The 15,444-nt window shown below is 41.1% G+C and overlaps 1 protein-coding gene across 5 annotated transcripts in view; it reads left to right on the top strand.

Annotated features, from left to right (window-relative positions):
- The window catches only part of SORCS1 (sortilin related VPS10 domain containing receptor 1), a 575,199-nt gene that overhangs the window by 206,053 nt on the left and 353,702 nt on the right, over positions 1 to 15,444 (top strand). For all 5 annotated transcript variants that reach the window (XM_070470144.1, XM_020883904.2, XM_020883901.2 and 2 more), the window contains exon 2: positions 12,667 to 12,734. In XM_070470144.1, coding sequence (XP_070326245.1) covers positions 12,667 to 12,734 — 68 coding nt within the window. The remainder of the gene's footprint in view (positions 1 to 12,666; positions 12,735 to 15,444) is intronic.

Genomic DNA, 15,444 nt, shown 5'->3' with positions numbered 1-15,444 from the left:
AATAAGGTAGTAAACTGGTGATAATAATTCAGTTAGAAAAAGCAATTCTAATTTTGTTGTTGTTCAGTTGCTCAGTTGTGTCCAACTCTTTGTGACCCCATGGACTGTAGTACACCAGCCTTCTAATTTTATCAATGCTATTTAATAAGAAAAAGGATAAGAAAAAAAATGAAAGAAATTAACTAAAGTCATAAAAGGAATTAAAATTGGCTCCGTAACCAAAATCAATCCTTCTCAACTTCTAAGTTTGTGTCTCTACCCTGCCACCTATTCAGACTTTACTTGACTTTGTCCTTGTTGTACAGAGGAAGCTTTGAGAGGCCCGTAGGAAATTATTGAAAGTCCTAGCATTCAGACTTTGATTTCAGATCTGAACACTGACATACTTGCACATATCCAGGGTTGTCCTTTCCTAGACAGAAGAAATTCACAGAATGGGAATTGGGTCTCTACAGTGTCCTGGCCTGCCTTCAGCTATCTCACAGGTCTGTGCATGAAAGCTAATACTTTGGATGAAAGGACAGGAAAATCAATAAACCTTTGGATTGGATCATAGACATGTTTTACAACTCTTCTCTCCCAGAAGAGATATACAGCATTGAGTTATCTGTAGCATTTAATCCTTTAATCAGCTTGGACTTCTAAATGGATCCAAAGTGTTTGAAATGTCTTTCCTAAAATTGGAATTTCATGAAATAGTAGTGCTCTTGTGTTGAAATTACTCAGGTTTTTTCAACCTACTCTGTTCCAGAGGCTTACTGCAATAATTGCTCATGTAACTGGAACATGTTTTCTATGCCTGGAAAAGGCCAACACCAATATCACGACAGTCAGTCAGTCAGACCATCAACAAATATTGATGTTCTTTAGGTCAGCAGGAGATGTTGATTTGAATGTGAGTGTTAAGAGGCATGTCATGCTTGGCCTTGTAGGTCATATATAATTTAAACTCTTAAGATCAGTGGGAGGCCATAGAAGTGCTCTAAAGAGTGGGAAAAGATGACCAGATTGCTATTTTCGAAAAGATTATAGTGGTAGCAGCACAGAGGGTGGCTTGAGGGAAGCAAGATGAGATCCTGGCAGAGATGTCTCAGGCATTGTGCTCGGCTAGACCAGGCTCATGTGAGATTAGAGGGCACAGGTTTGTAAGACTTAGTGATTGATTTCAGTTTGGTGAGAAAAAAGAGGGATGGCATCAAGGATGACTCAGAACTCGAGCTTTAGCAATGACAGTGGCACTTGCTAATAAGCCTGGTGACCTTGAAGATTGAGCACTGAATGGGCATTAGATGTTATTATAATGGGAGGAGACCTTACAAGCTTGTAGTGTAACTATGGAGGAAACTCAAGCCCAAAGTGGTACCTTGGCTTCCTCCGGGTCACCATGTGTTATCAGCAGAGCTCAGACTTAAGTCTGTATCTCCTGTTTCATACCCAGGACTGCTGAAATGGAGAACTCGGTTGAAAAGATTTAATGAGCATCTAGTGTGGAATCTAGTAGGCCTTCCCTGGTGGCTCAGATGAGGAACCTCCCCAAAATGTGGGAGACACGGGTTCAACCCCTGGGTCAGGAAGATCCCCTGGAGAAGGAAATGGTAATCCACTCCAATATTCTTGCCTGGAGAATTCCATGGACAGAGGAGCTTGGCGGGCTACAGTCCATGGGGTCACAAAGAGCTAGACACGACTGAGCAACTAACAGTATGGAATTCTACTTAAAGTTGGATTTACAGTGGAGTTAAGGAAGCTTAATATTCATAGCCTTCATACGCATGGGTTCCTGTGAGTGTTGGCAGTTTGAGGGAATTGTAGATTGTTGCAGGTGGAGAGGGGAAGTTAGGTTGAAATCAGAAGTCATTCCTATTTCCTCATTTTCTGCCAAACTGCCTAAAGGTATCTTAGAATAAAAATATGCAAATCTTTAACACACTGGTAATTTGTTGTCATCTAATTTGTCATTCTAATAAATATTGACTGTTAATTCTCATTTTATTAACAATTCTGTATTACTTTTCTTAAAGTGAGGCCCCGTCAAGTTGCATGACTTTCATCCTTAGAAGACCTGGGTCTATGCTTGGTCCTACCAATTTGTTTTACCCCTTCCAACTCTCCTGGCTCAAAACTGTCCCAATCCAGTCCTTCCTCCTGGACTTAGGAACCCCTGCTTCACACCCCAAATTAGCATATGGTTTGTTAAGACTCTTCTTTACTCTCAGAAACTGCTTATTCAAAAACTGGTTCATCTAAAAGTATAACCTTCTGCATTTGTCAAATGAGGTTGAAATTAGATCTTTCCAGTCCCTTCCTTCCAATTTTGTCCTAAGTTTCTTTTCAAAGAGTGGCAAAATGCTATTTTTTTATAACCACCCACCGGCCATCTAGATGACATTGTAGAGGATTAGAATTAGAATCTTGTAGAAGCATTTTGAGTCCATGAGTAAATGACAAGGAGCATATAAAAATCTCTTAACTTCTATAGGATTTTTCCTCCAACAGAAACCTTGATTATTTATTAAGGTATTTGGCTTGGGATTTCAAGATGTTATATGAATTTCACTTTTAAGTCAGCTTTTTTAAAACTCTGAATTTCCTTTTAGGCAAATTGTGTCTTACCACACATTAGCACTCAGATAAGGCAAATAAAAAATCTTCTCCTAGAGATGTCAGTGGTTATTGTTTATTTACCTCTCTTCATTTCTGGTCCACTTTAAGACTTTCCCATAGTAAAGGAAAACATTTGAGCTTAGCTTGTTTGAACTACCTCTCATGTTACAGTGTGTTATTCTTGTTGCCTTGGTTAGTTGCACTGGATATTAAATGAGAAAATTTAAAAAAAAAAAAAAAAAAGGAGAGCTTACTTTTTCTTTTCGTTTTTATTCTATTATCTTACTGGAATTCATATTCTGATGCTTGGATCACCATAATATGCACATCTGTTTATTAGCTTTCTGTGTGTTGTCATAACCTTGAAAAGTGATATTTAAAATAAAAAAGAAATGAGTTCACCTCTTCAGACCCATGAATAACTGTATAAAACCGAAGATAGAGAAGTGGAAAGTCTTGCTTTGTTTCTTTCTTTCAAAGCTAAATATAAGGAAACATGAACAGAAGGGCTCCTCATTTTTAACACGCTGTTTGCTGTTTAATGGTGCATTCACCTTACGTGTGGGTTCTCACATAGAAAGAGTCTTAATATTTAGATAGCATCTCTACTTCAGACAGTGATTTGAGAGCTTGCAGATCTATCTTTCTCAGGTCAGCACCTCAGAGAAGTTGAAAAGGGATATCTCCATTATTCATCCCCTTTTTCCCTCCTTCTCAGACTCAGGTTTGTATCCCTTTTGTTTCAGTATATGGAAGGTTTCTTCTCTTTCATTTTCTGGATTTCCAGAGGGAAGATACTGCCCTTTTTTTTTTAATTTGTTTTGAAATTCCAAATTAACACTTCTCTGCATTATGTGTGTTTCTATGCAAAGTTCCAGGTGACCTAATTTGAATAGAGACTTAACTCAGGGGATATCATCTCCATTCCCTTCTAAGCCCTAAGAGGAGAATGAGGAGAACATGGTATATAGTTTGTTTCTTTATGAAACAGTGGGCTTGCAGAGGACATTTCCAGTAGATTCTTTGTTCTAGCATTCCAGACCACCCACTAAGCTGCCAGCTTCTCTCCACCTATGCTCTGGCTTCACTTGCTTTCATGTCTTGAGACTTTGACTTTAGGTTTCTGTTTCTTTTTTTGTTTGTTTGTTTCTTTTTAATATTTCTATTTTACTATCATTTTAATATTTTCTATTTCCCTATATACTGAGATTTTGCCTTGAATATGCATTTCCTCATATTTTGTGCAATCATTTCATCTCAGTACTCTTCCAGAATGACATTGGTGCTGACATCTGGCTCTTCTTGAAAAAATACATCATTTAATTTAGCATCTCCCTACTTCCTCTGCTATAATGCAGAAGATTAAAATGGAGTATCATTTTGGGCAGAGTAATTTAAATAAAGGAAGGAGAGTATAGAATGGCCAACATTATCTACTAGATATGGATCTATATTTGGAAAATTATCTTCTTTTTTATTATTATTCAGAGAAGAGACGAAGGAGAAGAGAAAAAAAGTATAAGAATGGCATATCATCAATCAGTCTGTTTTGGTTTGGTGTTGTAAGATAAGTAGATTTTGAAAGGAGTGCTTTTTTTTTTTTTTTTTTTATTGATAGCATCCCCCACTTTGGGAAACAGAAAAGCAAGTTGATGATCAAAGTTTCTGTTTTCAAGATTTGCATTCAAAAGCAGCTTAGGTCTGGTGGGTTTAAGGATCTTGGATTTGTTTGTGAAATACAATGACCTGGCTCTAAGCTTATTACTAACAGGAGAAACCTTGACTTTCTGCAGATAGAGGACAAGAGATGCAAGTTGCCTCCAATGTTGTTGCCATCCAACCATCCAACCATCTCATCCTCAGCCTCCCCCTTCTCCTCCTGCCTTCAATATTTCCCAGCATCAGGGTCTTTCCCAATGAGATGGCTCTTCATATTAGGTGGCCAAAGTATTGGGGCTTCAGCATCAGTCCTCCAATGAGATTTACAGTTTTTCTCACATGAAAACTGCAGAGACAATGGCCCACAGCTCCTGGACTAGCCTTATTAGCTGCAAATGATCTCTGCTGGGAAACAGACTCAGAGGAAGGACACATAGCAAATTTTCCATGAAACTACTTTCCATGAAACCTTTTCTATATTACAATTTACCCTGTGTCTACTGTTGATTAGGTTATCTGCATGCCCTCTTTGTGTCTACATCTCATCTTATCTTTTAAGTTCCCCGGGGAGGGATCCAGTGACTGACTCAGACCATTTTAGTGCCATGTAGAAGATATCATATGAATAAACATTACACTAAATATTGTGCAGGCTTCTATGAAACTGGAAGGCCTCTTGGGGATTAAGAACTTTCCAGAGGCAAAAGTCTACTAATAGCTTTTAGCTGGCCCTGCACCCCACATTCATCTCACTCTTTCTACTGGTTTTTCATTTCAAATTATGTTTGTGTTTGCCGGATTACTTCCGACTGATGACTTCAAGTGTACCTGTGTGGTTGTGTGTGTCTGTGTGCATCATACCAACCTTTGAACTTCCCTCTGGGGCTTCTTAATCTAGGTTATTAGCAGTTATTGATTTCTTTGCCCTTTGACAGCTCAAATGGAACACAAGTATACATTTACATAAATCTTCTGAAAATGTTGATATTATAAAACAGTCTGTTGAAATTTGCAGTGAGATGTGTGCACATTCATTGTCAGGAACACCTAATCTGGGAACAGCCAAATTCTATTGTGAGGTCAGTAGAAGGATCAGCCCCTCAACAAAGGATTTCCAGGGTTCAACAATTTTTTAAATAATTTAAAAATGACACAAATGCTATTGATCTGAGATGAGTAAAAGGTAAAACTCATGTTTGTCCATTATAAGGAAAAAATATCCTAGGGATTTTTGGCAGAAGGCAGAACAAGAGAGAAGTTTGTGTTTAGCACCATGACGTCTGATAGATAACAGGACTTCAGTACTATTGAATTGAAGGTAAAGTGAGGATCCTTCAGTGGTTCTGTCTTGCCACTAGGATCAATCATATGCATATTAAGCAATATGCCATTGGGAGAGGTAAGCACAGTGATTAAGAATCTAATGTGAGTTAAACTTCATCCCCCACTTACTAGCTGAGTAATTTAAGTTACTTAGCCTCTGCATGCCTCACTTTTCTCATCAAAAAAAAGCAAATCGTATAATCAGTTGAAATGCCCTTAATAATAGAATTTGGTACAAGAAGTAGGAAACCAAGAAATGCTAGATATTATTAATAATAGCAATTGCTTATATTTGCGTAGGACTTTCAGCATTTGCAGTTTTCCCACTTTCTACTGTGTTTACTTCCCATAACTCTACAAGAAAAAAAAAAAGACAACATTATCTCCTTATTTCTTCTGATATATATTTAAATAAGAGAAGTCAGTTCAGCATTTAAGGGCTTTATTCAGGGTCAAGCAGTGGCAGATATACTAGTTGTAGTGGCCACTCCCCATATTTTCTTCGCTGGCAGAGCCCACCTTGCTTTCTCTGTTTTTACTGCACGTACTCTGGGCATGTGGCTGAATTCTGGACACAGAAACTGCAGAAATTTTGCTGTTAAGGTTTTGGGGAAAGTGTTTCCTTGATAAGTTAAAACAAAACGAGCACATATATGCTGGAGGCTCTTTTTTCTTTGCTGGAAATAACTGTGTCTGCACGTGATGCATAAAAGTGTCAGGGCCTCCTCGCAAACAGGAGGGCAGGTAGCACCCAGTACTGACACTGTCAGAGAGGAAATACATGTATCACTTGAGTCCTTGATGACATTGTTAGACTAACTTAGTCTTGGAACCCCGCGAACCCTGGACCTCTTGTTGCATGAGATAATATGTCCATGTCAGTTGAGTCATTTCTAGCACTCTGTTTCTTACACTAAAGGTACACTAACAGAATATGGTGGCTAAACCAAGAATCAAAATCCGGCCTTCTTCTGATTCCTAGGCCTTTGTTCTTTTCAGCAATGCACACTGCCATCCTGATATTAAGGCCAATTGCAACAGAGACAAATGTATCTCCCTGTTCTGATATTTGTGTGTCCCTGCCCATAGTTTAAGCTTGAGCTAAGCCTGGGGACCTGCTCTTTTTCTCTTGCAGTGTGAGCTTTCTTCTCTCTGGGCCCCTCCCCTTCCCTTAGAATATCATCCCTGTAGCCCCTTGACTCCATTAGAATCGCACATGTCCTTCTGGATCTTGCCTGAATGCCTGCTTTATAAGATGCTGTTCTTGATGATACTTTTCTTTCTTGCTCTCTAAAAATATGCACGTTTTTCTCCTGCTGCATACCTTTTCCTTCCTTATTTTTAACCGTCTTTGTACAGCTCAGCCTCTCTACTAGACTGAGTTTCCAGAAACTGAGTCTCATTCCCTCATTGAGTCTTCATAGCACACACTTTTTATCCCTGCTTCTTAAGAAGGCATAATAAATGTTTATTGAATTAAATATGTGGAATTTTACAGCTGAAAGTTCTTTCTTCTGAACAAAGCTCCCATTTTCTGGAAATTATAGAAAGTTCTTATCCTTGGATTCATGATCCCCGTAGGATTCAAGAGATCAGGGGAATCGTTAATGGTATATTCATTGTTTTATGCTCATAGCTTTTATTAGATCAGATTCTTAAAGTATTCATGGCTCCTTAAAAGAATGAGAACCTCTGTTTAAGTCAGAAAATTGAATAAAGGCTTTCTGAGCCAAAAACACACTCCAGACTGTGCATGTTTTAGGGAAACCACTGTTGTGAGTTTTCTTCCTTTCCCTAAAATTATAGTGCAAGGAAAACAATGAAAACAAAACAACTTTCTGTCTATTGAATATCCCTCTTACATTTTATCCAACTGTGCTATCCCTATGAAAGATTATTGCACATCTCTTTGGGACCCTGCTTATTCTGTCCACATATTCACTTCCATACACATCTTTAAAAACATCCAACCTAATGTCTCTGGCAGGGTGGTGCAGGGAGCAGAGAGGGGTCATGTGAGACTGGGTAATGAGGGGACATCAGGGCCTACACGAGGCTGGTTAAGGAAGAATGCGGGTAACCAGCTTCAGCCCCTGAACCAGCCTGCCAACATTGCCCAAGTGGTTTTGCCACTGCTCACTCAGAAGTGAATGAAGCTTCCTTCAGGAGAGCAGGGTGATGAGCTCTGACAGGACTGAGTTCTTATGGAGTCTCCTCATGCTTTACAAGGGCAGAACCCTGAATCACTAATGACTGAGAACATTACACAAGAAAATGTCTTGTTTCATAGGCTAGGACCCCTGTTACGCTCTTCATTATTCAGGAGTTGGAACTATAGGCCTTCAGGAATGAAAAGACGTTAGGATCCTGTATTCTCAGCGCTCACTGTCAAGAAGCCCAGGGCACAGTTTTGTGTTTCCCTTATGATTAGATTCCACCTCCACAGTTAGACACAGAGCAAGGAGGGAAAAAAAGATTAAAAATCATTCATAACTGAAAAATGAGGAGACCTGACTTACTTAGAAATTCTAAGATTTCCCTGAGATGAGGGAGAGATGCGGTGAAGGTCAGTGGCCAGGCCAGGTGTCCTAGTGGGACTCAGATCTCCCTAAGTGTCCACTGGTTCTCACAGCATGCATGCATGCTGTCACTTCAGTCGTGTCTGACTCTTGCGACGCCATGAACTGTAGCCCACCAGACTCCTCTGTCCATGGGATTCTCCAAGTAAAAATACTGAGGTGGGTTGCCATGCCCTTCTCCAGGGCATATTCCTGACCCAGGGATCGAACCTGGGTCTCCTGCATTGGCAGGCAGGTTCTTTACCATTAGTGCCCCCTGGGAAGCCTAAGAGCTACCCTAAATTCATAGTTTAAGAGAATAGAAAGCTTACTAAATGCCTTCAGGAAAGCTTCTTAGTCCACTGCTGCTACCAACTGGGTTGCTACTCATAAGCAAAATAATTAGGAGAGGCCACGTCTGGGGGAATGTGCACTTTCTTCATAGGAGGTGAAGGAATGGAAACCACATTGACCCCCTCCCCACCTTCCATCCTCCTTCCTCTGGGGTGCTTGCTTTAAGTTAGCTAAAAGTCAAACACTATGTTCTTTCTTTAGGAAAATAAATGGAGAATTCGTATGCTACTAGTTAGGAAGTATAGAGTAAATGTTGGTCTATTTCAGTCTAGTAATCAATTGATAGGCATTTTTAAATGTTGAATCAGGTATCTAGGAAGGTGTTTTAGGGATTCCTTAAATGTTTGGGGTTTCATTTCTAAATTATATTTTTATGTTAAAAGGAAAAAAATAGAATAACTTGCTGTCACATTTGAATGTGTCACCTATCTAAATACTTAGGATAATGGAAACTTCTCGTGTGTTAGCTCAGTCTGCAGCTTGCCATGTTAATTCACTCTAATCCAGACCAGGACACAAGGCTTGCTCTGCCATTCTGATACTGACTTTTTATATTTTACACTAAAATGACTGTTAGTCATCCATGTGTAGACTTCCCTCCGTATCCACAGGTTCATCATCCCTGAATTCAGTCATCCTCTGATCAAAAACATTGGGAGAAAAATCCAGAATTTTAAAAAGCAGGGCTTCCCTGATAGCTCAGTTGGTAAAGAATCTGCCTGCAATGCAGGAGACCCCAGTTCGATTCCTGGGTTGGGAAAATCCACTGGAGAAGGGATAGGCTACCCACTCCTATATTCTGGCCTAGAGAGTTCCATTGACTGTATAGGCCATGGGGTCACAAAGAGTCAGACATGACTGAGCAACTTTCACTTTCACTGAATTTGCAACATGATCATGACTATTTACATAGCATTTACATTGTATTAGACATAATATAATCTAGAGATGATTTAAAGTATATGAGAGAGTGTTCTTAGGTTATGTGTGAATACGCTGCCATTTTGTATAACGGACTTGCACATTTGGCTCAGTGTTGGGGAGGAAGCCACAGAAAAGGCTCCACCCCCTTGAAGACCCCCAATTATCCCTGCCCAGAGCCTGACACAGTTTCTAGTGCCTTCTCATTCTCCAGGGAATGAGTGCTTTGAAAACAGCAGCTTGGTGAATGCTTCAGCATCCTCTTTATAAGTACGGAGAAAATGAAGTTCCACCTTCCCCCAGCTAGGAGTTTTATCAGTAATGGATATAGCAGGAAGGAGCCTCAGCAAAAGAACAGCCCAGATGACTGTGGTGCCAGCAGCTGCTAGACTGTAATCCCTGGACAGGCCACTCTGCAAAGTCCCAGAAGCAACTGAGCACTGAGGTCCTGAGGCAATGTAGGTATAGGCTGTCTGGCCATAGATATTTAGATCAAGCTATTAAAGAAAGTATTCTAAGATTTAAAGAGGAACCTAAAAAAGATATTACCATATGGTCACCACTCATTGCTTTGAATCAGGGCTGTTTTGGTACTGTATCATAAGAACAAGATCCTGCAGGGGGCGGGGGCGGAAACTAGCTACTCATAGATATTCCATTTTGTGTGATATTACAGGAAAAACCCAAACTTTTTGGTCAAACCCAATATTTATCAAATCAGCCTTGATCTCATTGACTGGAATTTATACTTAAATACTATACACTAGAACTTGGAATTAAATCTTTACATTAAAATCATTTACCAAATGAATAAAAGTAAATGACCTTATATATATATATATATTTTTTTTTAAGTACATATGTTTTACTTGATTAGTAGGTTTCAGTGTTTTTTGTTTTGTTTGAAAAATACACAGAAATGATAGACAATAAACAAGAATAGATGGACGATTGTGTTAACCTCTTTTACTCATCTAATGGTGGTAGTTTTGGCTATGGCCCTTTAACAGCTGCTAATTCTATAAAGCAGTATTGGTAATTAACCAGAACAGGAAAACAAACAACAACAAATCAATCTTATATAATGACATATCACCATCCAGGAGTAAGGTGGTGAATAATGCACATAGATAGAAAAGGGGAAAAATAGAGGGGAAAAGAGATTTCAAATAATTGATTGAAAACATAACTAAAGGTTAGCAGTTCTCCCTTCTTTCTTGCTTTCATTCTGAAAACGAAAGATTAGATTGATTCAAGCAGATATGCTTTGAAATGCCATAAAGAACGCCTCATCTGGTGCAGTATTGACAAGCTGCCTGAGTGTATCACTGGCATTTTCATTTTACTAGCCCAGCAAGAAGAATCAGGAGGGGATTTTTACCTCCCTGCCCGCCTGCCTGTGAATTGCTTAAACAACTTCTGCGTGCACGTGTGAGCGGCTCCACACTGTTACATGCTGGGTTAAAAAGGTTCCTTCTCTGGGGCTCCAGTGGCTTTCCTCATCAGATGGATGGGAAATGCAGTTTGTGGCCGGCTGAACTTCATTATTTAGTTTACTGCCATCTTGTATCAAGAGAGCAACTACCGAGAAACGCTTTATGCCCACACCCCCATTTTCTTGGTGGGGGATTTATAGGTCTGTTTGGCAAAATCATACCGAGGTAGAGCAACGACATCTCTCTGTGTCTTCAAACAAACAGCCACCCCGCTGTCACTGATCAGCATTCCTGGGATGGCGGTGATTGAAATTTAGCACTTAGAGCAACTTAATTGGCACACGGATCTGTTAACCATATGCCCCCACCGCAGGCCTGCCATCTGACATGCCCATAGGGCACCCAGCGCCTCGCACATGCTCACGTTTTGCTAAGAAAGTCAGTTTTGAACAGATCCTTGAAGGAAGTCTGTGCAGTGGTTAAAGAGAGGGGTGGTCTTAGAGCTCAGGTCCTCAGATTTGTGCCTGTTTGGGGGTGACTGTGGTCCTTCATCCCCTTGAAGTTGTAACAAACCTAAGGCATGGAGTTCCAGTTCTCTTGCTGTGAAAAAAGTGATCAGAATTCACTCGCCAGCACCTTTATCTTCAGTAAAGCAAGCCTTGTGCTAGCAGAATAGAACCATGAAGGATTCAGCAGCTCCTTGGCAGCTTGCTGGCTTGGAATTCAAGGTTAGACCATTCTGTGCTCACTGTGGCTGCAACTGATCCTTTGGCCTTCAGAAGAAATCCAAAAAATCAAAGTCAACATTTTTATGCTGAGTTGGGAACAGCAGGACTGGGCCGAATGTTCTAAGTTATGACTATCAAGAGAGAAATACTAACCTTAACAGAAAACAAGGCAGAGCTATTAGGCTCTTTTCATTATGTAAGGAGAGCAAATAAGGGCTGAGACCATCCATGGTTAGAAACACACTGCTCTGTTGAATGTTCCCCAGTGTCATGGCACTCCCATGCTTCACTTAACCAGGCGGAGCTAGGTCAGGGCTGCAGGCAAGAAAGGCAGCCGCTTTCTGATGCTGCCATGATGGGCATGAGTTCTGGTGGGTCTTAGGCCACCAGGCCTTATCTGTATTTATGTTCTTTTCTGGCGTCAGGCAAAATTCTGGGCTCCTAGTAAATGCTTCATAGGTGTTGAATTCTGAAAGAATGAGCTAAATAGTTTGAGTTCCTCTGAGTGAGGTTGAAGAAAAGCAACAAGTTAAAATTATAGGAAGATTTGCCGAGAAGCAAATGAAGCTTAAGTTTCAGTGTTAATTGCATAGGCCCTTTCCCAGGATGGGCAGATTGGAACTCATGACTTTGTATTTTGTTTCTTATAAAGAGCTCCCTAAATTCTCTAAGCTCTAGGACCCGGGGTCCAATTTTAGCTGTTTAAGGGAAGGCACTGGCAAGTGAAGTGAAAGTCACTCAGTTGTGTCTGACTCTTTGCAACTCCATAGACTATACAGTCCATGGAATTCTCTAGGCCAGAATACTGGAGTGGGTAGCCTTTCCCTTCTCCAGGGGATCTTCCCAACTCAGGGATCGAACCCAGGTCTCCCCCATTGCAGGCGGATTCTTTACCAGCTGAGCCACAAGGGAAGCCCAGGCCCTGGTAAACCCTTCCCCAATCAGTGTAAGTGGATGCTGCAATAATTCATTCAATTATGTTAAGTGACCGTTAAAGGAATTCTAAGCCCTCCCTTGGGCCATTTCAGTTCTATGAAACTGTAATTGTTTGAAACTAACCGGGATGTCTTCTTTTGCCTTCAGGTGATTCTCATTTTGACAAAGCTGTATGACTATAACCTGGGGAGCATCACGGAGAGCTCGCTTTGGAGGTAAGGAAGTTGAGCTAATAGTTACTGTGTCATTTAAACATGATGCCCTCGGCCAGGCTGCTCCCTCCTCACCCCTGTTTCCTAGTGAGAAGGTTTCTGGTTATATGGACCCTTTCTTCCCTGTCTGCTCTCTGTTTTCCTTAACCACGGGTAGGGTTTTTCGGTTTTTGTTTTTTTAACCAGGAAGGCCGGATCCTTTTTTTTTTAAGTTTTTTTTTTCCATTTATTTTTATTAGTTGGAGGCTAATTACTTTACAATATTGTAGTGGTTTTTGCCATACATTGACATGAATTAGCCATGGATTTACATGTGTTCCCCATCCTGAACTCCCCCACCACCCTCCCCATCCCATCCCTCTGGGTCTTCCCAGTGCACCAGCCCCAAGCACTTGTCTCATGCATCCAACCTGGACTGGCGATATGCTGTTCTCTCAGATCATCCCACCCTCGCCTTCTCTTATAGAGTCCAAAAGTCTGTTCTATACATCTGTGTCTCTTTTTCTGTTTTGCATATAGGGTTATCGTTACCATCTTTCTAAATTCCATATATATGTGTTAGTATACTGTATTGGTGTTTATCTTTCTGGCTTACTTCAAAAAGAAAGAATCCGCCCAGCGGATGTCAACCTGAGATTCTGGATGGTTGACATCCGCTGGACAGATCCTTTCTTTTTATAGACTTCTTTTGGTCACAACTCTTTTTGCTAAAGTGTTCATTAGCTTGTCTTTATGGGTGTTGGTTCCCATGGTTCTCACCGATTGTGAGCTTATTGGGGTGGAAATGAAAGAACAAGGATGTCTTTGCAGAGGGGATTGGTGTAACTCAAGTTCTGAAGAACCCAGGCAGACTCCCAGGGCAACACTTTCACGGCTGCTTCTGAGTGGTTCTGTGGCACAGAGGTGTGTACACACACATGCATGCGTTTATTTCTGGAATTCACGCTACTGGGCCATATATATAGAGTGTATAGTGAGTGACTTTTCAAATGGATGAACAAATCCTTTAAGAGGGCAGACTAACTCACTGGATTTGGCACGAAAGGAAGTCCTCAGATACCCAGACAGTTATTCTGTCCTCCTTTATTCTTGAAAACTATACATTCTCTTGTTTCATTTTGTTTCTTAAAAAAAATCTGCTTGATTTATCTCATTCCTGTTTGGCTCTTCTCCAGTAGCCTGTGCCACGTGCTCAAACCCGAACTAGTCCCTGAAGTCTAGGAGAGATCCTCCTCTGATTGGCCAGGCCCGGATCACATGATGATCCCTGAGCCCGAGAGGATGGAGACAGACTGCAGAGATGATATTCACACATAGACACATGCACTCTTTCATGCACATGCACACACAGAAAGGCAGGAGTGGTCTGTGGACAGACCAAAGTTAGTAGTGACCACATAAGATCAGTGGGAAGTTGCATTAACTGTCAGTTAGCAAGACCAGGGGAGACTGGCTGCTGAGAGACCTCAATGCTGAGGTCTAGGGAGGAAGACTCCAGTCAGCCTGGTTCTCAGCCGTTCCCCCTGCTCCCAGTACACTCAACAGTGGCTGGGAGGAAAAGCGATTTTCATGGTAGCACTTTGGTTGCAGGGCCTGCCTCTGTTGGGGAATGTGGTGGTCATACAAGAGGAGGCTCATGGATTGAATTCAGTTCAGTTCAGTCGCTCAGTCATGTCTGACACTGTGTGACCCCATGAATCGCAGCATGCCAGGCCTCCCTGTCCATCACCAACTCCCGGAGTTTACTCAAACTCATGTCCATTGAGTCGGTGATGCCATCCAGACATCTCATCCTCTGTCGTCACCTTCTCCTCCTGCCACCAATGCCTCCCAGCATCAGGGTCTTTTCCAATGAGTCAGCTCTTCACAGCAAGTGGCCAAAATATTGGAGTTTCAGCTTCAGCACCAGTCCTACCAATGAACACCCAGGACTGATCTTTAGGATGGACTGGTTGGATCTCCTTGTAGTTCAAGGGACTCTTAAGAGTCTTCTCCAACACACAGTTCAAATCTTCGGTGCTCAGCTTTCATCACAGTCCAACTCTCACCTCCATACATGACCATTGGAAAAACCATAACCTTGACTAGATGGACCTTTGTTGACAAAGTAATGTCTCTGCTTTTTAATATGCTATCTAGGTTGGTCATAACTTTCCTTCCAAGGAGGAAGCCTCTTTTAATTTCATGGCTGCAGTCAACACCTGCAGTGATTTTGGAGCCCCCAAAAAAATAAAGTCTGACACTATTTCTGCTGTTTCCCCATCTATTTGCCATGAAGTGGTGGGACCAGATGTCATGATCTTAGTTTTCTGAATGTTGAGCTTTAAGCCACCTTTTTCACTCTCCTCTTTCACTTTCGTCAGGAGGCTCTTTAGTTCTTCTTCACTTTCGGTCATAAGGGTGGTGTCATCTGTGTATTTGAGGTTATTGATATTTCTACTGGCAACCTTGATTCTAGCTTGTGCTTCTTCTAGCCCAGCGTTCTCATGATGTACTCTGCATATAAGTTAAATAAGCAGGGTGACAATATACAGCCTTGACGTGCTCCTTTTCCTATCTGGAACCAGTCTGTTGTTTTATGTCCAGTTCTAACTGTTGCTTCCTGACCTGCATACAGATTTCTCAAGAGGCAGGTCAGGTGGTCAGGTATTCTCATCACTTTCAGAATTTTCCACAGTTTATTGTGATCCACACAGACAAAGGCTTTGGCATA

This window comes from Odocoileus virginianus, chromosome 7, assembly GCF_023699985.2.
Source record: "Odocoileus virginianus isolate 20LAN1187 ecotype Illinois chromosome 7, Ovbor_1.2, whole genome shotgun sequence".
Classification (NCBI taxonomy): domain Eukaryota; kingdom Metazoa; phylum Chordata; class Mammalia; order Artiodactyla; family Cervidae; genus Odocoileus; species Odocoileus virginianus.
The sequence above is the reverse complement of the archived record's forward strand: the minus strand, read 5'-3'. Positions and strand labels throughout refer to the sequence as shown.